Source organism: Scylla paramamosain, chromosome 29, assembly GCF_035594125.1.
Source record: "Scylla paramamosain isolate STU-SP2022 chromosome 29, ASM3559412v1, whole genome shotgun sequence".
NCBI lineage: Eukaryota > Metazoa > Arthropoda > Malacostraca > Decapoda > Portunidae > Scylla > Scylla paramamosain.
This window is the reverse complement of record NC_087179.1, coordinates 13,271,583-13,296,281: the sequence shown is the minus strand read 5'-3', so window position 1 is coordinate 13,296,281 and position 24,699 is coordinate 13,271,583. Positions and strand designations below refer to the sequence as shown.

The following is a 24,699-nucleotide window of genomic DNA, read 5'->3' as shown; positions in this document are numbered from 1 at the left end:
TAGGATAAATATTGCATGTCCATCCAAGACCTAGGTTAGGTTAGGTTTAGATACATTAAGCTAATTAATTTCATTACTAATCCCTTCATTGTTTAGATTATGATGAAAAAAGAAGAGTATCAAATTTTTTGCCCAGAAATAAATAGTCACTGTCTTGAAATTAGCAGGCTGGAGTTATTTCCATAAAACTCTTAAACTATTATGCTAAATTACTTTATTCTGATAGATATCAGTGTATTTTAAATTGGTATGATTCCAGCAGATACACAAATTTTTCTTCCTCACTCCCTGCTGCAGGTGAAGGCCATTGTGGTGAATAATGCCCAGGAGGTGCTGCAGGAGGCTGCCGTGCAGTTTGACAATGACCTGCCAGAGTACAGGTAATGTGTGGATCGTGTGACCTTCTTTGGATGGATAGGAGATAGTAGTGAGGGTGACAGCAGGGTGTGTTGATGAAGATGACAGTAGGATGTATTATGTAATGCTCTGCTACCTGCCATCCCTTCCTTTGGGTCAGTTACTTATTACAAAATCCAATAACATACCAATGGAAAAGAACGTCCCTTGAATGCCTCTCTTACTCACATCCTCCCTACGTTGAAACTCTTGTGTCCCTCCCTCTAACAGGACACATGGTGGGGTGCATGTGAGGGGTGACCAGGACTGCACCGTCACAGCCCCCACCATCATGTGGGTGAAGGCGCTGGACATGCTCATGGACAAGCTAAGGGTGGCCGGGGCAGACTTCTCAACTATTGCTGCCATCTCGGGTACTGCCCAGGTAAAGATCTGTGTTGAATTGTGTGTGCGTCAAATATTAAGCCTACAGATAACATTGTGACACTAAAGTTGTTATAGTTGTGTATTTATTAAGTGAATGATATGAAGTGGAGATGAAAAGGACTGTTGTACCCTTGTCTTGCATTGTTCACTGATGTTTCTCATAGGTATTAGTGGATGTAACAAATAATGTTGACTTGAAAATTGACTCTGTGGAAGAAATATTAGCAGTGACTTAAATGGTAAATGTCTGCATATAACAAACATTTAATAGATCACTCATTGTCTATATGTACAAGTATGTCTTAATTCAGGTGTTTGTAGTTTTATATTGTAATACACAGTCATTAGTCAAGTAACTCACCTCACTCACTCCCACTGTGCTTAGTGTTTTCTCCAATTTGTAATGTCTTTGATTTGCTAATTCTTATCAATTGTCAGGTGTTTTGCCAGCACTTTTGTTTTCAGTCAACCAACAGACTTACATTAAGGGAAAACATAAAACATTGTAATTACAAATGCAAAAGATTACTGGACTTTTGACCACATTAGTATGTATCATCATTTCATACATGTAATCTGACGGGTGTGTGTGTGTGTGTGTGTGTATGTGTGTGTGTGTGTATGGCAGCAACATGGGAGTGTATACTGGCGGACAGGAGCAGCCAAGACCTTAGAGGACCTGCAACCAGACCGCTTCCTCCATGAACAGCTGGTCCTTTCCTTCAGTGTGAGTGACAGTCCCATCTGGATGGACTCCTCCACCTCTGAGCAGTGTGACATGCTGGAGGAGGCAGTTGGGGGACCACAGGTGAGATGGGGAAGGAAAAAGAAGCAGAATAAAAAAAAAATCGGAGAGAATGGGAATGTTGCTACATATACATCCACTGTTATAAAAATCTGAGGTCTGTCCCAGTACCATAAAGCTCCCAGCTGTGGGATATACACTTGTCAAGTAGAAATATTGCTTTATCATTTGTGTTTGAGTGTCTTGGAATGGAATGAAGCTCCACAGACTATGCTGCCATCTAGATGTCCCCATCACATATTGCTATTTTTCCCTCTCCTTTCTAGAAACTTGCCGATCTCACTGGATCGCGGGCATACAAGAGGTTTACGGGTCCACAGATTGCCAAGATATACCAGAAGCGCAAGGAGGCATACAATAATACAGAGGTAGACAAGTGTGACTTTTGAAACAGTAGTATAATTTATTTTGTTTGATTCAATGTAGTGTGCATTTTTTGTTGTCACCTCTTAATGGGATACTAGTTGATGTGTTTAGTGTACCTTGTAGTCACCACAAGCTGAAAACAGTATCAAGTAAAAATACAGATACCTAACACTGTCACACTGCATCAACACTAACACCACATCATCCCACCACCACCACTACCACCACCACCACCCTAAGCATCCTGCCTTTCCCCATTCCCAAGAGGATCTCCCTGGTGAGCAGCTTTGCATGCTCCCTGCTCTTGGGCTCCTACGCACCCATCGACTTTGCTGACGGCTCGGGGATGAACCTGCTGGACATCAAGACTAAGACCTGGTCCCAGCCTTGCCTTGATGTGAGTAGCAGTATTTCATTCATTGCATTGATAAAGTTGTCTTAACATTTTGTTGTTTCCCCTATAGTTAGGGGTTGGTGTCATGAATGAGTCTTCTCCAGTTGTTTTTGTCCCTTGCATCTTCCTCTGTGACGGACTCCCGTCCTTTTACAGTTCTATCACAATATCATCTCTCCATCTCACTCTCTGTCTTCCTCTCAAACTTCATCCCTCAACTTGTTTTCTTCAGGCACTTTAATTCATTCCTAGTTTTCTCTTCTTACTACATGACCAAACCATCTCATTTTTTTATGAACTTATCACTTACATAATGCATTCCACTCCTGCTTTCCTCATTTCTCCCATAAAGTGTGAGCATGTAATTTGATATGTTGTGTAATATGTTCTTCCACAAAGTCATTTTAGTTACATTCCTCTTAAATATTTTCATAACTTTATGCATAATTATCTGACATAACCAACATTTTAATTACTCAAGCTGTCTATATAGTCACACTTGTAACATCCTCCTTATCCTCCATTCATCCACAACCTTCCTTCTAAATTGTTCTCCCTCTTCACCAGGCTTGTGCACCCGGTCTGGCAGAGAAGCTGGGAACTCCTGTTGCTGCTGCAGAACGTGTTGGTGTGGTGTCAGGCTACTTTGTGGATCGGTACAGCTTCAACCCAGAATGCGCAGTTGTGGCCTTTACTGGAGACAATCCTGCTTCCCTTGCTGGTCAGTGGGGAGGAAAAAGAAGGAAAGGGCAAGCCAGACAATTAGGGGAAGGGAGTGTTATAAATCTATATATACACTAGGCCAGCAGTCCCACTTAGGAGGGGACCTCCTTAGCCTCATTGAATCCTGGTGGAAAGGGACACTCTCATGGACTACTGTACTATACACCAACAAAGAAAAATTAGCTGGGGACACCGAAATTAAATGGATCATGTGGCATTAAAGATCAAGGACTAAATGCATGAACTATGTTAACTAGTGTCAAAGCCATTCTGTCAGCCAGCTGTTGTTCAAGCTTCTAGTTGAGCTTCTTGAAGTCTACTGACCAGACAGGCTTTTGTGTGATCCAAGTGATTTCCTCCTTTTAAGTTCATTATTTTTCAGGTGCAAGTGTTAATGATTAGCAGTGATGTAACAATATATGTTATAAAAAGTTAGTGCTTGAATAGAATAATTACCTCATGTTTCTCAGAAAACACATGGGTCATGAATTTGCATTGTAATTGAAATCTCCTCAAGTTAGTCTCTTTAAAGGATGTGACCATAATGTATTGCCTTCTCTTCCTGGCAGGCATGTGTGTTGGGAAGGGTGACCTGGTGGTGAGTCTGGGCACCAGTGACACCCTCATCCTGTGGCCTAGTGACCCGCCGCTCCCACAGCTGGAGGGCCACGTGCTTGTCAACCCTGTGGACAGCGACTCTTACATGGTGCTCTTGTGGTATGTTGTGGTGGTGGCCATGTTTTTGTGGCATTATAATTTACTGCATTATTTTCTTACCTTTTCTACCAGGGGCTGATGTGGCCAAGAGCATGAATGGTGTGTATGATTGTGTGATGCTTTGTCTGGACCGCCCCATGTGATTGCCATCCTGGTATACAGATGGATAGATTTTCTTGTTAATTGTGGCTAAGATACAGTTTGTAATGCCATGAATGTATTTAAGTTTATCCAAGTCCTTTCCATTTGGTATAATTTCACCCATAGACTACATAAGGAACATCCATCAAATTAAGACTAATAATCCAATAAAATATCAAAAAAACTAGTTTATACTTAAACTAAACCCAGGACTTTGTTAATGATGGAGTGATTCTATGTCTTAGTTTTTTCTCGCATCCTGTCATCTCTTTCCTCAGCCACATGCACTCTTTTTGCCCACACAGCTTCAAGAACGGCTCATTTACAAGAGAGAGGATCCGTGATGAGAGTGCTGACGGCTCGTGGGACATCTTCAACGAGCTCCTGGACATGACGCCTCGAGGGAACTTTGGCAACATGGGTAAGGTTGTGACTGCTCCATTCTTAATCTGGTTCATATTGATTTTCCGTTCCTTCCTTCCATTTTTTGTTTTCTCGAAGTTTTATTTTGACAGATTTTCTTCCTTTGCTTACATCTTTGCATTTCACCTCTCCCTCTTTATCCATTTCGTTTTTGTCCCATTTTTTCATTTGGATTTCTTTCTTACAGCATGTCTACTTGTCTTTGCATTTTCATCTCTCATCCCCAGCTGTATCTATTTCCCATGTCTGTTCCATTAAGTAGGTGCCATTATTGCACCTCCCAACATTGTCACCAAAACATACCCAATCATTGAAAGTGTGAGGCAGATATGTGATAGTGGCTCAAATTTTCTGTGGGTGGTGTGTAAATATGCATGAAGAACTATTTTACTGTTTTCAAGTCCTAATGCATTGCTTCTTCAGCTTAAAGTTAGATTTTTACTCTATTTATTATTTATTTATTTTATTTATTTATTTATTTATTTTTTTGTGTAAATATTTCAGGTATATAGATTCAGCTCATTCTTTCACCATTTCACATTACACTAGCTGTTACCTTAGAATTATCATGTCTCCTGCTTCTCATCACTGTTGCCTTCCTCTTAAACCCTGAGGTAAACACAACTTTGGTGCCTTTGTGCAGGAATGTACTACCACCTGAAGGAGATCATCCCAGAGCTGGAGGGAGTGTTTCGCTTCAATAAGGCTGGGGAAGCAGTAGGGAGGTTTGCCAGCAGGGAAGTGGAGGTGCGGGCTGTGGTGGAGTCACAGTTCATTGCCAAGAGGATGTATGCAGAAAAGCTTGGATATAGTGTTGGTGAGATTTTATTTCCTAGGCATGCTGGTGTTATAATAGCCTCTGTTCCCCAGCTCGTCAGTTCTGTTTATTTATGGTTTATTGAATTTCCTGTGATCTTTTGTACAGAAAATCTTGACACATTGCTTGGTTAAGATTTATTTAAGCCAGTTAAAGCAAAAAATTCACAAATGTTATTTTCATTGGTGCCATTCTGTGGTGCAGGTGGCGAAGGGCGGCGGGTGCTGGCAACAGGAGGCGCCTCAGGGAACACCTCTATCTTGCAGGTGTTGGCAGATGTGTTCAGCTGTCCTGTCTACACTATGGTCAGTATCACTTCATTTTCTTGGCTTTTTATAATATTGAAGCAGTGGTGAGATATTACCACTTGTAACTTTTGCATATATCACATCTTCAGCTATTGACAACAGTTCAGCTTCTCACACTTCCTGTATGATCTGTTCCTCATTCCTGTATTTTTTTTATATTTTTTTTCCCAAGAGAATCAAGCAGCCCCTCACTCCTCTTTCCCTTCAGGAGGTGGCCAATTCTGCCTGCCTGGGCAGTGCGTACCGAGCCAAACACGGCCTAGTTGGTGGCCAGTACCTGGAGAGCATCAAGAGCCAATCCTTCAAGTTGGCATGTCAACCCAACTCTGATGCCTACCAGGTCAGCCACTCCATTTCCATTGTCCCCTTGTCCTCATTAAAGTCTCGTTTATGTTCTACATAGACTGGAACACATTGCAGCAAAACTTCACTTATTGTTGCCTTGATACTTAGTGGATCAACCTTTTACGTCTCCTTGTGACTTAGTTCATGCCATTATAAACTGGTACATATGAGTAATGCTATTATTTCCCCATGCTTTCCTCACTGCACAGCTCTCACTTTTCCTCCTCTTGCAGATGTACACCCCAATGGTGAAGCGCTTCCAGTCCCTTGAGGCAGCCATTTTTGCAAACAAGAAGTAACACCTGAAAGGTTGCAGGGGTGATTGCAACTCCAGCATATCTGTGATGAGTTGTGTATTGAAGGCAAAGCAGCTTTTAAGTGGCAGCTGTGAAGGAATTTGTTGGCTCTTACATTTACCTAAGAGATTTTATCATTGCTTGCATTATATGTCAGAGCTTTTTAAAGTTATGTAGTTGTTAATCTCTTTAATAGTTTATTTATAATTAGCCAGAGGTTACTTGTAGCTCATTCCTCAGGTTGTGAAAGCACATCAAGCATGTATTTCATATCAAGTGCCTCAGACCAGATTATTAGAATTAAGGGTTGTGCCTCTCAAGCCAGATGGTTAGTATTAAGGGCTTTGTGCATTCCACATGTATGGTGCTGCTAGTTGTTAGTGATCCTTCCAGGGCTGCTGCTGCTGTCAGTCACCTCTCATGGCTGACTGATGCTAAAGAAGCCCCACAAATATTGATAAGGCTAGGCTAAGGATACTACAATATTTTTTTCGTACTTTATTTTGTTAATACGTACAGTGTTGGTTGGCTGCTAGACATGTCAGCAGAGCACACCAGGCATGTTTGCTTCATCAGCTCAAGCAAAGCAGCCCCAATCCTCACACCTTATTTAAGGTAGCAGTACACTGTATGAAAGTCTACCTGCTTGGAATTGTAACATAGGTTGTCTGCCATCACCATTCCAGTACAGCCTGCCTGCTGTCATGCATTAGTTTTCTCAGGTGGTGGTAATTGTAGCTGTTTGTGAATGGAATGCTTCAAGTACTCACCTGATTCTCTGGAGCAGTTGCCTTTGGTTAAGTTAAACTATTAAGAGGCTGCAACACCATCACTTGAGAGTGGCTGTGTAAGATACATACCCAGACTGGTAGTGTGAGGGGGCAGCAGATCAGGCAGTGATTAGCTTACAGGAAATTTGTTTCATTGATACTAGTTGATAAAGAAACTTATTTCATTGATACTACCTGATAAGTAAACCTATCCCAGTGCAGTGCCTTTCAGAACTTGTACAGCAAGAACCTCATCATGTAAATCTTGCTGTAGGTGTAGTCAACTACCCTGTCAGACATTTCATTTAAAGGAAAACCCATCACAGTTTTCATTATGCATTGGTGACCACCATAATCACAATTCTGCAATACAACAAACACTTTGTAATGAAAACTCGCACAGTAAGTGGAGTAATCATCGTATATACAGACCTTAGCAGGACATACAGTGGAAAGAAAGATATGCATGAGCAGATATTGCAGATGGTGATGCCCACCAATTGTTTACACACACACACACACACACACACACACACACACACACACACACACACACACACACACACACTGTAAGTGGTGAAGACCCAAAAACAGGTTGTCATTTACTAGCAGTATTCTCAATATTGTGTATAATGATAATTACAGTAGCCTATGACAATCTTTTGAAGATCTTGAATGACAATCAGTCAAAAAATGAAGCTAACATATATAGCTTGGTAGATGTCCAATTGGAAATGTCACACATACTCAAATTCATGATTGCAATTTTGCATCTGTGTACACATTGTGACTGAGTTGATAGGTGAGAACCATTATATTGTTTAAGCCACCAGTGGGTATGGACAATGGTGAGAGAGGAAGAAGGAAGGAAATGATGCAAAAGACAAGGGAGAAAAGATGCAGACAAAAGGAAGAGAAGATATTGAAGATGCAGAAGTCAGTTCAAATGAAATTCTAAAATTGTGAAAGATTCTCACCCTCCTCCTCCCTCACTCTCCATAAACCCACAGCCTCTTCCAAACAGGCTGTCATTCTCAACAGACCAAACATCTCAAATTGTGGTTAATAGTGTAGTCAGTTCTATAATTGTCCCTATCCAGAAGCAAATTTGTGACCACAGCTATACTGTGCATGCTGCAAACATTTACAGATCATAGTAGTGAGTACCTTGTCAGTCACACTGGTGCCATTTGATAAATTATATATTTGCATAAATAGCTACTGATACTGAATTAATTCTAAAGCAAAACTTATACACCTCCATAATCCAAGTGCTATTACACACAACAAATGCAATAAGTTTTCCTTAATAAATTATTTAAAGATAAAACCACACATGGTTAAAAATTTCTCGTGCGCTACTGATGACTAGCAATGGAAACATCTGATATTTATCAAAAGACAAGATGGCAACAGTGTGGCCAACAAGACCATAAACACTATTATTTATGAATGTTAGCAGCATGCACAGTGCAGCTGTGTTTACATTATTACTGTTGTTTCGAGGAGGGAAAATTTAAAAAATCAATTACAGTTAAGGATTTCCCCATTTGGCCCATTATTGTAGACAGCCACTGAGTGAAGCTGTGGTTTGTAAACATACAGTTGGGAACATCCTGTGGGTCTGTAGAGAGAAATTTACCTAGTTGTGTTGTACAGGACACATGCCAAAGCTCATTGTTCTGTTTCCATAACCATATTTATCCAGTTTTCTTTAAACATGTGTAAACTGTTTGCCACAGCCACCTCTTCCTTCAAACCATTCCAGATTTCACTAGTTCAATACAAGAAGCTGCATTTCTTGATGTTGCTTGAACATCCACTCTTTTTTCTTTCCATGCCCCCTCCATCTGTGGTACCAAGTCATTTCAATCAATTCTTTCTATGTTGTCTTCTAATTTGTACATTATCCCATCTCTTGTAGTCTTTCTTCATAGCTTAAGTCTCTTTGAATTTTGGTACCATCTTTGTCACTTTTCATGTTTTTTTTTTTCTTCTACATGGGAGTCCAGACTACTGCTGCATATTCCAGTTTAGGACAGTCCTAATCATGCTCGTTATAATTTTCATAATTTCTTTATCCAAATAGTTAAATGCCACCCTAATGTTTAATAAGCTGTATGTAGAGCTAGATACCCTGTTTATGTGCCTTTCAGGTGATATTGTGTCCTAAATTATTACTCACAAATCTTTTTCTTCTCCCATTTTGTTCTTCCATGAAGGTCTCTTTCCTTTCCCCATTTCCACCAACATGTGGCATTTTCTGGCATTAAATTCTAGTTTCTATCTTTGGCTCCATGTATGTATCTTGTCAATATCCTTTTGTAACTCCTTGTAGTCATTTTCATCCTTTATTATTTTCATTAGTTTTGTATCAACAAACTGGTTTATATAGCTATTTAGATTTTGTCATATCATTTACATATATTTGAAACATGATAGCTGCCGACACCTCCTTGCAGTAGCCTACTTGTCACTTCGCACCAACTTAAATTAGTGTCTGTTTACTGTTCTCATTTCCTCCCCTAGTAAATAACCAATACATCTCAATGTTGCTCCCTTTAGTCCTCCATTCTCTAACTTCCACATAAGGCTTTTGTGGGGAACTTATCATATGCTTTTTTGAGCATCAACCCATCCATCCCTCTCTTGCACTACATCTATTACTCTTGTATAAAAGCTCAGTAGGTTTGTGACACAGGATCTCCCTTTCCTGAATCCAAATTGCTTTTCTGTAATTATCTTTTCATCATCTAAATATTGCACCCATTTATCTTTAATTATTTCACAAAGCTTGCTTACAATAATACACTGGTTAATAATTTAATGGTTCCATTTTATTTCCACCTTTGTATATTGGCACTATGTTAGCTCTTTTCCATTCCCTTGGAATTCCCTTTTCTTATTATACCATATACATTCCTTGCCTTTCTGCATTCTTTTCTAGTATTTCCATTCAGTTGTCTCATCATTTTCCTTTTCTTTGTAAGACATGTTCCACTGCTTTATGACATGAATCTTATTTTCATTGGTGGTGTTGCATTTTCATTGTACTTTTCAATCCTGTGAATCTTACTTTCATTGGTGGTGTTGCATTTTCATTGTACTTTCCAATCCTGTAAACCTCTTCAGTTTGTTCGACTTTCTCCTTCCTCCACCACTTCTATAATTTTCTTAGCCCTTTTCACTTCTTTCTCTCAATTTTCATGGGTAGGTTCTTCTCATTGACTCCAAATATAACAACACTCATCTTTCTCTGTACCGTGTCTCTCTCAAGATTACTTTAAAAATTTTCCTTTATTATTTTAATCACTTCCTTTTCCTTATTGTGTCTTATTATCTTTTTCATTTCCACCTTTTGTTCTCTTCTTTCCAACTTCTGACCATCACTAACTCTTTCCCTTCCAACACTCCAACTTCTGACTTCGTCACTAACTCTCACTTCCAACACTAATTTCTCTCTCTTGTAAGGCTTTCTGAAACTCTTCATTTTCTTCCCCAAGTTTCTTGATTTCTTCAGTATTTCTTGTTAAGTTCACTATATTTGTCACCTCTTCCGTTTTCTCTTTCCATCTCCTTCTTCTGCTATATCACTGGATATCATTTTTACATTGTCACCATCCACCTTTTCTTACTTCCTTCCATGCCTTTATTATTGCAGCTAAATTACGTTTCTTCTTATTTTCACATTCATTTATTTGTATAAGCTATCCGGACATCCTCTTCCTTGAAACCTACACCATCTTCCCTGTTGATGTCTCTGCCAACATTTATTTATACACCATTCTCCCATTTCACCCTTTCAGCCACTCCCTGATTTACACTTCACTTTCCCCTGTGCCCAAACCTCACACAATTCTCCATTATGGAGACAGGACTCAAGCTTGGCCTCCCCTGCACAACCAAAACCTAGGTAAAAACCTTGGAGCTGCTGTTGATGCATCCAATCAACTATGTGGCGTGGAGGCGTGTGTGCTTGTGTGCACATACGCACGCACACATGCACACACTTGCTATAGATACTCAACTCTACCAAATATGCAGGCAATGTTAACTACCAATTTCAAACATCTACATGCCCAGGGTCAGTGTGACACTTCAGTGCTTTGTCACAACACTGACTAGATTGTTAGTGGGTTAAGGAACTACCTATAGGAGGTGTTAACTGAGAGAAATGCTTCCATGGATAAGTCTTCCTGCAAACTCACTGGGCGAGTCAATAACAGATAACTTTACATGTAGAGGCAAAACCACTCAGCAAGAAGTTTGATATCCTGCAGTAACTAGCACCTACACAACTACTACCTGAACTGAGCAAAATGGCTACTCTATGTGTTGCACCTGCTCCAAGTCCTCTGGCAAGATTTGCTTTGCCCTGCAGAAATTATTTGAAAGTTTTGCCAAAACTATTTGCAATATGTAATATTGTAATAAAGATTAACACACCAAGGCAGCAAACTTTTACTTTTCCTTCAAAGACTAACACACCAAGGCAGCAAACTTTTACTTTTCCTTCACCGGAAAACTAAAAACAATTTTGTACCAATACCTTCTTACCAGAAAGTATCCACCTCCCAGGTATTCTTGGTCCTCCTGAGATCAGCACTGGTTATTTGCCCAAATATTCTCTGTAATGGGATGCTTTTGGAGCCACAAAATATTTATTAGTGCCTCAATACAAGACAAAAATGTCTTAGCCTACAATAAAATGAAAAAGGTGAAGAACAAATTTCCTCACAGCAAATATTTAATTTTATTGATGCTATAAAAAGTAGCAGCAGCAACAAATCAATGCCAACCAATGGCTGAGGTGGCAGCAGTTAAGGCAGCATTAACACTGATGAAGCACCTTGTTTCATGCCTAAGGCTTTCCTCTTTCCCAGGAGTATTTACTGAAATGATGAATTATGGAACACAGTAGAGCCAGTCTCAGCATCAGGACACAACACACCACCATTACACATGTACTGCTGCCACATCAACCCACTGTCAACCTGGGCATTGACACATACTTAAACGGATTATCACAGTTGTATCAGACTTCTTGTCTTGGCAGTCTGCATTCATATAGAAATAATGTTATGCAGAATTGACCATTAATAATGCCCATTTTTCATAGTAAAATTATACATTATCTACATTTTTGTATTAAAAAATTAATAAATCTACTTTTTTCAAGCAAACAATGAATGAAGTGTATCCTTAGCCTGAAATGGTTCACCTCATGATCTGTATCTCCAACCAATAAAAGCTGTTAAATAAAAGCTTTTCTGATTATGAAACAGATGCCACTGCAAATAATGTCTATGATGAGATATGAGGGAGCCATTGGACAGGTTTGGACACCACATCAATGTAAGTATGTTAATACAAGTTTATCAAAAAAAAGACTACATTCACAAGTATGTAACTTGAGCATGTCACTTCATATGTGAAAACTGAAATCCCCTCATCAGCCAGGCAACCAAATATGAAGAATAGTAAAGAAATATGCAACAAAGAGTAAAGGAACACTGGGAAAGCTCTTTCCGATTCAACTTAATAAGAGAGGAATGTGGCTTTGATATGTTGAGGAGGAATGCAGCTTTCATAGCTGAAAAGCCAAGACTATTGGCACACTAAACAAAGGCTAGGAAAGCAGTGCAAAAGAAAAGATCCAAGCACGAAAAAACACTAGGAAATGGCACACAATAAAGGCTGAGGTAAGGAATGAACTATAAAGACTGCACTTCCAAACCAGAGAGATGACCGCAACAAACAGTAGCTTGTGAGTACAAGTTTGAGCAATATCCGAGTGTACAGGCACAACGGTCCCTGCAGCAACACCTATTACAGCAGCAGTAAACTCACAGTTACCCAGGGAGGTTAGTGGAGGCCCGGAGGTGGCACCATGTAGACATCCTTGAAGTATGGGTGTGCCAGTGCCTGCTTAGCTGTCACTCGCTTCCGAGGGTAGTAGGTCAGCATACTCTGTGGGTGAGGAGAGTTGTAAGATCCACTGAGGCCACACTCAATTCGGCCTCTTATCAGTATGATTTGTTGGATACAAAGCAACTTAATCTTCATATAAGAATTTTCTAGCACAAAAGTCATAGGGTTAGAAATACTAAGATGTTCATTTTTACAGAACTTTGATGGACAGATTCAGTAATGTTGTTAGCGCTTTGAAAGATTAGATAAATTTGATAGGAAATATGACAGGATACTGGCATGCATAATTTACATAGACACTGCCATACTTAAGTCTACTGGCTTCTTGTAGCTTCCCTTATGACACTTATGTTCTTACAACTCAGACACAAATACATCACACACAAGATACAGGGGTCAACACAGCTCACTCACCAGCAGCAGGGACCGGCCAGTGTTATCCAGCCTTGGGATGAGCTGCATGAGGGAGGCATTGGCATCAACTTCCCACCGAGGAAAGGTGCTCTTGTAATCTGGTAGCTGTGTCACCCCCGGCCACTCCTGCTCTCCTGGGGTGCCAAGCGTGCGGAAAATGCGGAACAGCTGGTCAATCTCTGAGTCGCCAGGGAACAGGGCCTTGGTGGTGAGCTGCAGCAGGTAAGGAGGGAGAGCAGTAAGAATGACTGTGTAAAGTAGATGACTCTTTATACTCCATGTGAACTGTGCCCATGAAAAAATTTTACAACAAATAATTCACCATGTCCTAAAGAGATAAATATTGAAGACAGAATATTTGTGGGGATCTCAAGGTATACATATTATATATCTTAATTGAGATACAATGGTGAAACAATTAAGATAAAAGGGTGCCATTTACCATGTATGAAAATATATCAAGAACAACAGATTGATATACTCCTCTCGTATGAGAGGAGGGAAATAAAAAAATCAAAGGAGAAAAGCAAGGAAGGATGTACACACACAAACAGGACAGCTACCCACCATCTCAGCAAAAATGGCCCCCAAACTCCACATGTCCACAGCAGTACAGTAGCTCTTGGCTCCTAGGAGGATCTCTGGTGCACGGTACCACAGGGTGACAACTTCATGTGTGTAGGGGCGCATTGGCAAGCAGAAAGTGCGTGCAAGTCCCAAGTCTGCCAGCTTGATAGCTCCTGAGAGAAAGAGATGTATTACTTCCATTAAAACAACATTCTTCATCTTGCTTCAAAAAGAAAAATTTGCTCTAAAAGAATCAAATAAAAACATTGGATGCAAACATTAAGAACCTATGGTTCACCCCAAATTGTGAATGATTTTTCTTAACTGTTTGTCGATTGCTCACCTAAAACTGCACAACACACTGGTCCTTAGGCAAGCAATTTACACAACTCTAGCAAAACCTTTATTAATTCCTCACAATTTCCTGTCTGTTCTCCATTTTGCAAGTGACACATGAATCAGCTCGGCAATGTACCTTTGGCATCAATGAGGAGGTTTTGTGGCTTGAGGTCTCGGTGAAGGATGCGGTGAGTGTGCAGGTATGAGATGCCTTTCAGGAGCTGCTGCATGTAACTGCACACCAGATCCAGCGGAAGTCCCATGCGATTCTCATCAAAAAGTTTCTTGAGGTCCTAATGAAAATTACAATTAATTTTAATACTGTTGTCATAAAAATACTACAATGCCTAATATTCTGTACAGATCAAATGGACAAGGGCAGAAAACTTGTTATTTAGCCTGAAGTACAATAAATCAAGACCCAAACTGGATCCATCTTGATGTCCCCAACATGAATAGTAGCTTGAAGTTTGCTAAACCATGCATGGAGGTGGTGAGCTAGATGTTATGATTATACAACAAGGGTAAAGAAAGGTGCAGCAGGCTTGAATACTCTTTTGAATTTAGCTTAAAGAATGCAGGGAGCTTTACGAGGAATACAAAGAAATACAAAAGAAAAAAGGACAAGTTGTAGTGAAAGGTAGAGAAGATTAATAAGATAAATGCAAGGATACAGATGGGCATAGTAACTATGAAGGAGAGCAGCCATGATAGTCAGTCTGGAAAAATTAAACGAATAGAAAAAAAAAGTAAGATAATGAAGAACAGGTTGAAATTTTTTGTGGTGGTGTCACACTTTATCCTCAATTTCAGAGAGAGAGAGAGAGAGAGAGAGAGAGAGAGAGAGAGAGAGAGAGAGAGAGAGAGAGAGAGAGAGAGAGAGAGAGAGAGAGAGAGAGAGAGAGAGAGAGAGAGAGAGAGAGAGAGAGAGAGAGAGAGAGAGAGAGAGAGAGAGAGAGAGAGAGAGAACAAATGTTGTTTAATCCAATAGCAAGTGGCATATATACAGGAATGCCTCTGCCTATGTAACATTAAAACATGACACAAAGGTGAAAGATTTAGTAGAGTTTAAGAATAGGTGGAGTGCAAGGCTAGGGAGTATAGTGTCACCTCTGTTGGAGTGCAAGGCTAGGGAGTATAGTGTCACCTCTGTTGGAGTGCAAGGCTAGGGAGTATAGTGTCACCTCTGTTACTCACGAACACTTATGGGAGAGGAAACAAAGTCGGTGACAGTAAAATGGAGATGTGTAATGATTTCTTGCACTCCACCAGATCAGAGAGCTAGTTTCTTTAAGTTTAAAGCCAACATCCTCTTCATCTTCCTTCCTTCCTCCTCCTCTCTTATTTCTTATCTTTTTAACACGCTATCTTTACTGATATTCTATTCCTGCTGTCATATCCTCATGTCTATAAAATACACATAACCCAACTAAGCACTGGTGTGCTAAGACTTAATCCAGGTTAATACGAGTTCACATCAATGTCACCTATCTTACTAAATACCTTCCCTACTTTGTACACCTTCACTCCAGGCTTCCTGAAACAATAATGCAAACTCACAATCAAAGAAAACCAACACTATTTGCAATGTCTTCTCCAAAACAACAATAATCAGCATACCACTGGATCAAGACAATGACACTTGATAAGGGCTACAGCTATCCAAAGAACAAACTGGTGTCCACCAAGAAGACTACACTAACCACCACCACAGCCACTCACTACATTACCTGAGGCAGACAAGAGGTGAGAATAGCGAAGATACAGAAGCAGCCTGAAAAGCAAGAAAATTCTATTGTGTGGAGCAGTGGATGGTAGTCAAAGCACAAAGCTTAACTTGTTAGTAGGGGAAAGGATTTTATAGTTAATCATCACAACTATTTTTCATCAGATATCCTGACAATATGAGACAAAGGATGACATCTTTTAGTGCAAAACAAAACATGATAGTGCAGCACTTTCTGTATATGCTGGGAACACTGTTGTCTTACGTAGTGAGTCTTTTAATCCTTATAAGCAGTGGCTGCTATCCTGGTGTGTATAGTGTTATTTGCCAGTCATTTGAAGTACCTCAAGGTAAGTGTATGACTGATAAGGCCTTCCTTATATAAACTCATAGGTATTCAATGCCATAATGAAAGCTTGGTGCAGTTTGTACTGCACTTACTGGTCTTACTCTATTAGCAATTTCTTGAGGTATACAGATGTTCAGTCACTGTGTATTCAGTAAAGCATTTCTGTTTGTTGGAGAAAGTGTCTGACTTGTAGTGTGCCTATCCACTATTTTGACCTAGTCTGAAACACCTCTGTATTCAAGTACATTCAGTAAAGTTTAATCACAGCTGAGCAGTAAGTGACAAGGAGACACCCTTACGTCACATGCTTAGTATATGAAAGATAATAGAAATAAGATGGAAAACAAAATTGCACTTTGAAGAGAGAGTGAGCAAAGATGAGCAACACTTGTAGTGTCGCTGAAAATCAACTCAATGTAACACTGAAGCAACCACTTGGCCTTGAGCCATAACCTCAAGGTCTCCTTACACGCGAGTTCCGCACCATAAAAACCTTGCACACCATGTAAATTATCTTCATAATGGACAAGGTGAGTAAAAAGTTTAGTCCATGATGAGTGCTTCGCACACGATACATTAAAAGTAATAACACATATGTTCCATTTTCATGATTGTAGCCAATTTGCGAACTTAATTCCTACACCATCCACTTCATGAAACAGATATTGCCAGTAGGCACATATGGATTTGAAAATTACTATTCTTAAGTGATGCTAATACACAGAAAAACAAATAAAAGCAGTACAAATTTGGATAAAATCTTTTCTATGCTATGCACCATCTGCCAATGTAATGCATTTTTTTTCTTCCCCCCAAGGCTGAATTACCATCTACCCATGTTTAGACATTTGGAAACAAGTCTACCTCAGTTGGACATATTAGTGCACCAGAAACAACAGAATTACAAAGTTACAAAGTTACAGAGAAAAACAAAATAGTAAGTGGACAAATAAAAACAAGCACTTAGGAGCCAAATTACATTATTACAGCAAATCAGTACAAAAGCGAGAAAATATTAATAAAACAAAGAAAAGACAAGCAATAAAAAAAATAAACAGCAAATCAGTACAAAAGTGAGAAAATATTAATAAAAACAAGGAAAAGACAAGCAATAAAAAAATAAGCATCATAAAAAGACCCAAACACATAAGCAAGTCCCAAGCCAACCCCTCTTAGATGTACACACCCCACCCACCTGGTTGAGGTATTCGAACACCATGTACAGCTTGCGCTCGCCATACACCACATCCAGCAGACGCACTATGTTGTCATGCTCAAGCTCCTTCAGGAGGGAGATCTCCCGCAGGGCTGTGCTGGGGACACCGTCACTCTCACTGCAAAACCACACACACTGATGCTTTACCTGAGATTTGACCAAGTGGGTGGACACAGCTCTCCCCAGGGACCCTGGCACTATGATTCCACTATGTGCTATCATTTATATATTACCATATATGACACACCCATTCTTTGACAACAAACACTTTCAAGGGTGCCAGTTTCTTTCCAAGGGTGCCACAATGGAAAACAAACTACAACCTACCTTCTGATAGCTTCACTGAATGACCCTTAAAAATGTTTCTGATAGGAATGTAACACTTCACACATTCATCAAGCACTACAGCTGATCAACACCCACACACTGAGATTTGCAATTATTGAGATTCATAAAAACACCTAAGCATAGGAATAAGGATTAATGAAAACACTTCATGGAAGATTTAATATTTATTTAGACCCTAGTGTCTGTAGTTTACATAAAAAATGTGAATATTGAGCCTTCAGCTCAGTAAACACCAAAGATGCACATATTGCAATTCTCTTGGGTGTAATTTACAACCTACTTTCACTCTCTTGTCGGTCCAAAATAGTCCCTCTTCCAAGATATCATTGGTAGTAAATGGCAAGCACTCCCCTGAGCTAGTACCAGCCAGTGACTAGCCTTTTGTGCCCTTGGTGTACTTTACTACGTTCCATGCTGATGTCCTACCACCCATGGCCACCTGTGAACAACTGACACAGACAACCACTCCTGGTCATGAAAGTGGTTTCCTTAAAGTACACTACAGTGTACCTCATGATGTCTTCACCCTCATACTTAAGATCTGCCTGCTGAAGTTGGGCCTGGAGCCAGTATGGGTCTCTTCTTTGGTCTTTGAATGTTTCCTCATCCACAATACTCACTTTCATCAGCAGGACCAGGGAAATATTCAACATCTCCAGCAGTATCACACATCACCTCTACTTCTAAATTATCCTCCATTTCTTCATCACTTGACATTTCTGTTCAACATTACTCACACCCTCCTCCTCAATACTGGACAGGGTAGCAAAGCCTGTTGTGTTCATTACATATTCCAGTTCTTTCTCATTGAACGGTCTCTTTGTCATTGTGTACAAATATAATGCCTTACAGTTTCATGGCCAAGAAGACAAAAAATGGTTATGTCACAATCTCACCACCACAAAGTTTACCACAATAAAAAGGAGAATAAAATGTGCACTACCCCTCACAGCATAAGATGTATGGGGTAGATAAAATATTACTGGTAATTTTTTCCAAAATATTTGCATTTGTCGCCTCCCTGACTAAGAGCAAACATTGGATGAAATTCACAAAACATTCTCTACAAGTCAGACCTTTTCCATCAAACTCCTATCTTGATTTCAAGGTAGTTCCAATTTCTTCAATAGACATTAAAATGATGAATCTCATTTCCTCCCCTTACTATTCAAATTTCCCATCAGTACCCTCTCTCAACAGTCACCTTCCTTACTAGAGAATGGACAAAAACCTGCTCTTGTAAATAAATCTATGAGAAACACTGTGCTTATCCAACAACTGCTTTTACTTAGCAAGAAAACAAATGGATCAGGAAAATCAAGAGTTTCTCTTCAGTATACCTTATATTTCTTAGTCATTTCTGTAACAAGAGCCAGACCATTCTCCACAAAGTACTTCCCCAAGAGACCAAACACTGCCTTGCTGCGAGCTATTGAGTACTATGCTGAATCCTGTGGTGCTATGATCAATGGCACATACCCACCACAGCAGCCAGCATGCTACCCAACACACCACTGCTACCTCCACCATGCCCAACATGCAGTCACTTCACACATCAGTTCCCTGATCAATACTACACACTCTACACAATCATGTCTCACTCAATATAACACTCTAAACAATCAAGTCTCACTTATCAACTCATTTGTTGTTTATCTAATCCACGCCTCACCACACTGCTATCTTATCTTTCCACACACATTTGCTGTTTGCCGACTGTCTCACATGCAAGCACACCATCACACACAAGCCTTTCATCACAACCTGGAACTCCATGTTTGAAGTATGCTGATAAAAATTAGTGATAAAAATGACATAATGCCAGGACTGACAAAACTGTAAATGTAAAAACTTACATAAACTTCTAAGTAATGCATGACTAATGTAAAGGAATTAGCAAAAGTAACCACAGCAATTCCTATCAGACTAAGGGCAACTAAACAGAACTGAAAACTGTAATTCCTATAAAAAAAAACAAATAAATAAAATAAAAAAAATAAAAAACTCAGACATCAGACAACCTTCGTCCCTTACTAAAAAAGGCAGCATCAGTCTGGCCATATAGAACCAACATAATTCCTCAACGTCACCAAGAACACATCCTTAAATAAAAACAAAATAAAAGACTACCCATAACCAATGCTGCTTCCAATAACAGCATCCTTAAGCACAATGAAAGCAAATAACAACCAAAAGCCAGCACAACCTCCACAAAACCCTTCCATCTGCAACCAGCCGCCACCCCTGCAGATGTTCCCGCGGCCAGCTAGCGCCAGGTGTTGTGGGCAGCCCCGCTAGGTAACTAGGACTGTGATAGCTGCTGAAACTCGCTATGCCCAGCTCTAGTTACCTGGCCAGGTGCCCCTCTCGGCAGGTGGTGCACTACTGGTCCAGAGCCTCAAACTTGACCAAACCAGAAGTCCAGTGATAGCTTCCATTGTCATCTTCCAAGGTTCCATGTGTGGAATTATTTAATTCTAGTATCCATCTTGCAGTCCTTAAACCTTACCACTACTGATAGCACCATTCTTTTTTCCTATGGAAAAAAGCTGTTCAGTTCACTTTCAATTCATAGAATCAAACATCAAAATGTCTAAAACATCAATGTAAGTTAGGTTGTACAGTTACAGAATCTCAAGCAAACGAGTTTTCTTCACTTCACACCAAGTCAGTAACAATGAAGAAGCTAATAACGAGGAAAGAACCCTTGTTAAGTTCACAATGATTTTTATCAATAGGCTAAAAAAAAGAAAAATTAAAAAGTTATAGATTATTTCAGTAAATTGCACCCTCCCACTTGGAAATGCCCATGAAAGAATATGTACATAAATAAAATTTAAATAAATATGAACAGCAAAATTTTATGAAGCAGTTTCATGAATTCAAAATACACACACACCTATCAGAAGAAATGTTATGTTGAAATTTGTGGGACACTTCATGAAATACTTACCAATGTTATGATGTAAGTCCCTTATTAGCTGACAAGTGGTCTATGAGGCATTCAAATCGGAAAATTTCACGAGAAAATAGTAAGTAAAAAAAAAAACTCACTGCCGTCTGTAATATGACGCACTGCTCACCTAACAAACATTTAGTGCAACAGAGCAACACACACACACACACACACACACACACACACACACACACACACACACACACACACACACACACACACACCGTCCCCTGCCACAGCTTAATCCTGTCCCTATGGGGAGCCCTGCAGCCAACCCCTGTCTGGCTCATCACCAGCACCCTGCCTCCACCACCACCCTGCTAGTGGCTGCCTGGTGCTCGTGCTGGATGTGTGCACCAGCGGAAAATTATCAACAAAATCTACACAAAATATAGCAAGCGAAGTGAAGTGATTAAAAATTTCCTACAACTATGGTCATATGGTGCAGGATTATGAAATGCATTGAAATACCAGCAATATCAAAATAAAGCATAAAAAGTAACAAAAATGAGGTCCGTAACAATGATTCCAAACATCTGAAGGGCAGCTAGCATAATACATAAATACACAACTATCAGAAGTGCACAAACTAACTCACTTGTTGAACGCTGAAGGCTGAAGAGGAGAGCCTAGCCGTCCTCTCCTATGTCTCACAGCACAGCCCAAGCATGAGGACATTAATCACAAGTACATCACAATGATGAAAAATCTATTGAACCACAGCCGACAAAAGGCAAGTAAACCAGGTGAGTATGATATTAATCGTGTCCCTCAACAGCGCAAGATTGGAAATTATTTTGAGGAGCTCGGCACACATAACGGACACTGGGTTAACTCGTTAGCTCCAAAGTTTTTGTCCGCTTAAATTGATGAAAAATACCTGGAAGGCCAAAATCATCCTAATCAAACAGGTACTCAGTGAACTAGATGCTACGTACTGAAACAAGCAACCAAGAACGTGAAAACATGAGAAAGAAGACAAAAAGCCAGTCTCCTTTCTTATGTTTTTATGCTCTAAGTCCTGTTCTGATAAGCAGCCTCTAGTACACTCAGCCTATCCTAAAGGAATAAACATTCACCGCACAGGGATAATGCAGTCGATCCTAACTCTGCCCGTCCCACACAATAAGAGAATCAAGATCTTAAATATTAACAGTAAACTCTGGGACCTCCTGCCTGTTCCTGTATTTCCTCCTACTCTTGCAAAAGGGAGGCTTCAAGACACTTCTGCAATATTCGATAATTGCTTTTTACTTTGCTTTGGTGAATGGTACTTTAGTGGGCCTTTTATTTATTTATTTATTCATTTTATTATTATTATTATTTGTTTATTTATTTATTTTTTTTTTTATCCTTAGTGCTCCTCTTACAAAGGTGTGGGATGCAGCTTAGAGAAATGAGGGATGATCTAGCACATATACATGTACCAAAACGGCGTTCATTGGCTACATTCACAAGGCCTCTAATATGCGTTCGTATTTAAAGGCTAGAATTAGCGTACGCCACACAAAAGAAAAAAAAAATTACACACAATGAGCAAGAATTTGTACTGGTGTGGTAAAATAGTGAGGATCTAACACCACTACAGCCACACCAAAGCCCTCTACCACACACCACACCACCGCAGACCACCACAAGCACACCAATCACCACAACACAAGCCAATTCCACATCCCAACCCCACAACCCCATAACACCACGAGCCACACCACCACAGCCCCCTTGCACACACTGCTCCCACACCACAATGACCCCCACACACCACATGAACCCATAACACCACACAACCAACCGCACCACACCAAACGGCCCCAACGACCCAATACTCTCACGCCACCCATCAACCCTACACCACACCACCCAACATACTCTAATACCCCAATCCCCCACACCTAACCCTCCAAAACACCCCTTCCAAGCCCCCAGCACCCCCATAAACACCACCCCACGTGCTGCACCCCACCACCACCACCACCGCCACTCACTTCTCCAGGCGGATCTTCTTTAGGGCGACAATTCTCTTGGTTACGAGGTCGTGGGCTTTGTACACGACGCCGTAAGTGCCCTCGCCTATCTTCTCGATCTTCTCGTAGGTGGAGAGGGACATGGTGAGGCCGAGGAGGGGCTGGAGGAGGGGCTGGTGGAGGGGCCGGAGGGAGGAGGACGAGAGAGGATTTCCCGCCTTAACTTTGCCTCTTGGTCCTCCCTGGTGATGCTACGCTTGAAAATATATTCCCTTCCCCCCAAACTGTGCTTTGCTTTATTATCTTTGAATATTAGTGTTCTGCATATTTTTTAGTTTCTATGTATATTTTTTTAGCTTTCCAAAAATAGCCCAGTTTTGTGTATTTTATTTTCAAAGTTCATTATATTTTGTGTCTTTTAGCTAATTTTTCACATCATTTTTCATATTTAAAAGTTTTTAAAACTAATATTAATGCATTACTATAATTGTTGAGTGCAAAATTATTCGCAATATATATTCCTTTTTCAGGCTTATATTTTGCTAAATTAGCCGTTTTCTTTCATACTTGAGGGATGACTTTGGTATTATTAGGAGTCCGTATATATCAAAATTTAACATATATAAGCACCGTTATATGGAATAAACTATGGTATTTTTATAATTCTATAACACAAGGAAGCTATTGAACCTATTTATTTGTTATTGAATTCTTACTGCATCGATTTCCTCGCAAATATCTTTAAGCCTAACATTTGTTATCGACTTTTCTTTTCATTAATAGCGACTGTAGTGACATTTCCGACAACCACACACATGCACCTTCTTTCCTTCCACGCTAACAAGGATATTCAGAAACAAAATTACATATATACAATCTCTGTATTCATACAAAAACACTTAACAAGCTTACGGCGTAATAACTGGTTAGAGATACAAGTGACAGAAGAAAGGAAATATAAATATGGGAACAAGATTGGAATAATCACACATGTTCAGTTACAAAAATAAGCTATATATAAAAAGACATTTGTCATGCATTTATAATTTCGATAGATTGCATTTACCCGCTAATAAGCTAACAGCCATGATCAGTTATAGCAGCGAGAGGGAGACAAGAGAATGAAAGATAGGCATTACTATAGAAAAAATAAAAAAATAATAATAATAATAATAATAAATAAAAAAAAAAACTATCGACGACATTAGTCTACAATCAGAAACACTTCTCTCACCAGGACTATTTTCAAAGGCCACAGAGATTATTAGCCGGGTTCTCAAGTGTTTATGCTGTTAATAATATAAAAACCTTGTTAATCTGTCACTACAACCATGAAATTACCCTTCAACTAGAGCCTTTTGAATGTAGTGGAGGTGCAGTACATAAATGTTTCAAAATATGGAACATAGCAAGCCAAATGTAAGCTATGGAAGACCCTGCAGTTTATGAGAAAAAATGTAATGCAAGAATAATCATGAATCACTGCTTAACGGCAAGGAAAAGATGCATAACCCGGGGGCTGGAGGTTCAAAACACTTGTGGGCGTCATAGTATGGATACTGAAATCTAAGTATAGATGTATGTATGTATGTATGTGGGAGGAGATTATAACCATTTCGTGAATTCTGACATTCATAAGTGTTTTGAGCATTCAGGTTCATAGTGGAGCACCTATTATCACATGAGTCATCATAACACATCGATTTTATCAGCTGTGTATGTTATGATTTATCCCTAAACTACTAGCACATATAATATTACTGATAAAATGAAATGCCAGGTATTAGAAGTCATATGACACTATAAAAGTAGAAAAAAGAGTAAGGAGCGTGACATGATGCGTAGAAAGTAGGTACGGTAATAGGAGAGCGACGGTACGATCGTTAAATTAAATCGCAGTGGAAATAACTGGATCTCTTGCAATTTCCTTACGTTCTTGTGCCCTAAACGATAGCATAGATTAATTAAAAGCATGTCATGGATTTGTAGAAGAACATAAGA

At 39.7% G+C, this 24,699-nt stretch overlaps 2 protein-coding genes across 2 annotated transcripts in view; one reads left to right on the top strand and one right to left on the bottom strand.

Moving 5' to 3' along the window:
- Nucleotides 1-11,338, top strand: part of LOC135115351 (xylulose kinase-like) — a 41,249-nt gene extending 29,911 nt beyond the window's left edge. Inside the window, exons 5-16 of the mRNA XM_064032026.1 lie at nt 298-380; nt 628-781; nt 1,412-1,591; nt 1,855-1,956; nt 2,220-2,351; nt 2,916-3,069; nt 3,641-3,788; nt 4,235-4,350; nt 4,996-5,169; nt 5,374-5,474; nt 5,686-5,817; nt 6,056-11,338. Of these exons, the coding sequence (XP_063888096.1) occupies nt 298-380; nt 628-781; nt 1,412-1,591; nt 1,855-1,956; nt 2,220-2,351; nt 2,916-3,069; nt 3,641-3,788; nt 4,235-4,350; nt 4,996-5,169; nt 5,374-5,474; nt 5,686-5,817; nt 6,056-6,121 (1,542 nt within the window). The 3' untranslated portion in view covers nt 6,122-11,338. The remainder of the gene's footprint in view (nt 1-297; nt 381-627; nt 782-1,411; nt 1,592-1,854; nt 1,957-2,219; nt 2,352-2,915; nt 3,070-3,640; nt 3,789-4,234; nt 4,351-4,995; nt 5,170-5,373; nt 5,475-5,685; nt 5,818-6,055) is intronic.
- A 287-nt stretch (nt 11,339-11,625) lies between these two features.
- On the bottom strand, nt 11,626-22,938 carry LOC135115352 (cyclin-dependent kinase 2-like). The gene is made up of 6 exons (XM_064032027.1): nt 22,720-22,938; nt 17,410-17,548; nt 14,276-14,432; nt 13,801-13,973; nt 13,234-13,446; nt 11,626-12,858 (listed from the first exon to the last, which is right to left on the bottom strand). The coding sequence occupies exons 1-6, from the start codon at nt 22,839-22,841 to the stop codon at nt 12,754-12,756; spliced, it is 909 nt and encodes a 302-aa protein (XP_063888097.1). The 5' UTR covers nt 22,842-22,938; the 3' UTR covers nt 11,626-12,753.
- Nucleotides 22,939-24,699: the final 1,761 nt, after the last annotated feature.

Coding starts and splice junctions, on each gene's coding strand:
- LOC135115352 (XM_064032027.1), bottom strand. CDS start 22,841: ATGTCCCTCTCCACCTACGAGAAGATCGAGAAGATAGGCGAGGGCACT. Junction 13,974..14,275: donor CCTCCTCATTGATGCCAAAG/GTACATTGCCGA, acceptor TCTTTCTCTCAG/GAGCTATCAAGCTGGCAGAC. Junction 12,859..13,233: donor CTGGCCGGTCCCTGCTGCTG/GTGAGTGAGCTG, acceptor CCTCACCCACAG/AGTATGCTGACCTACTACCC.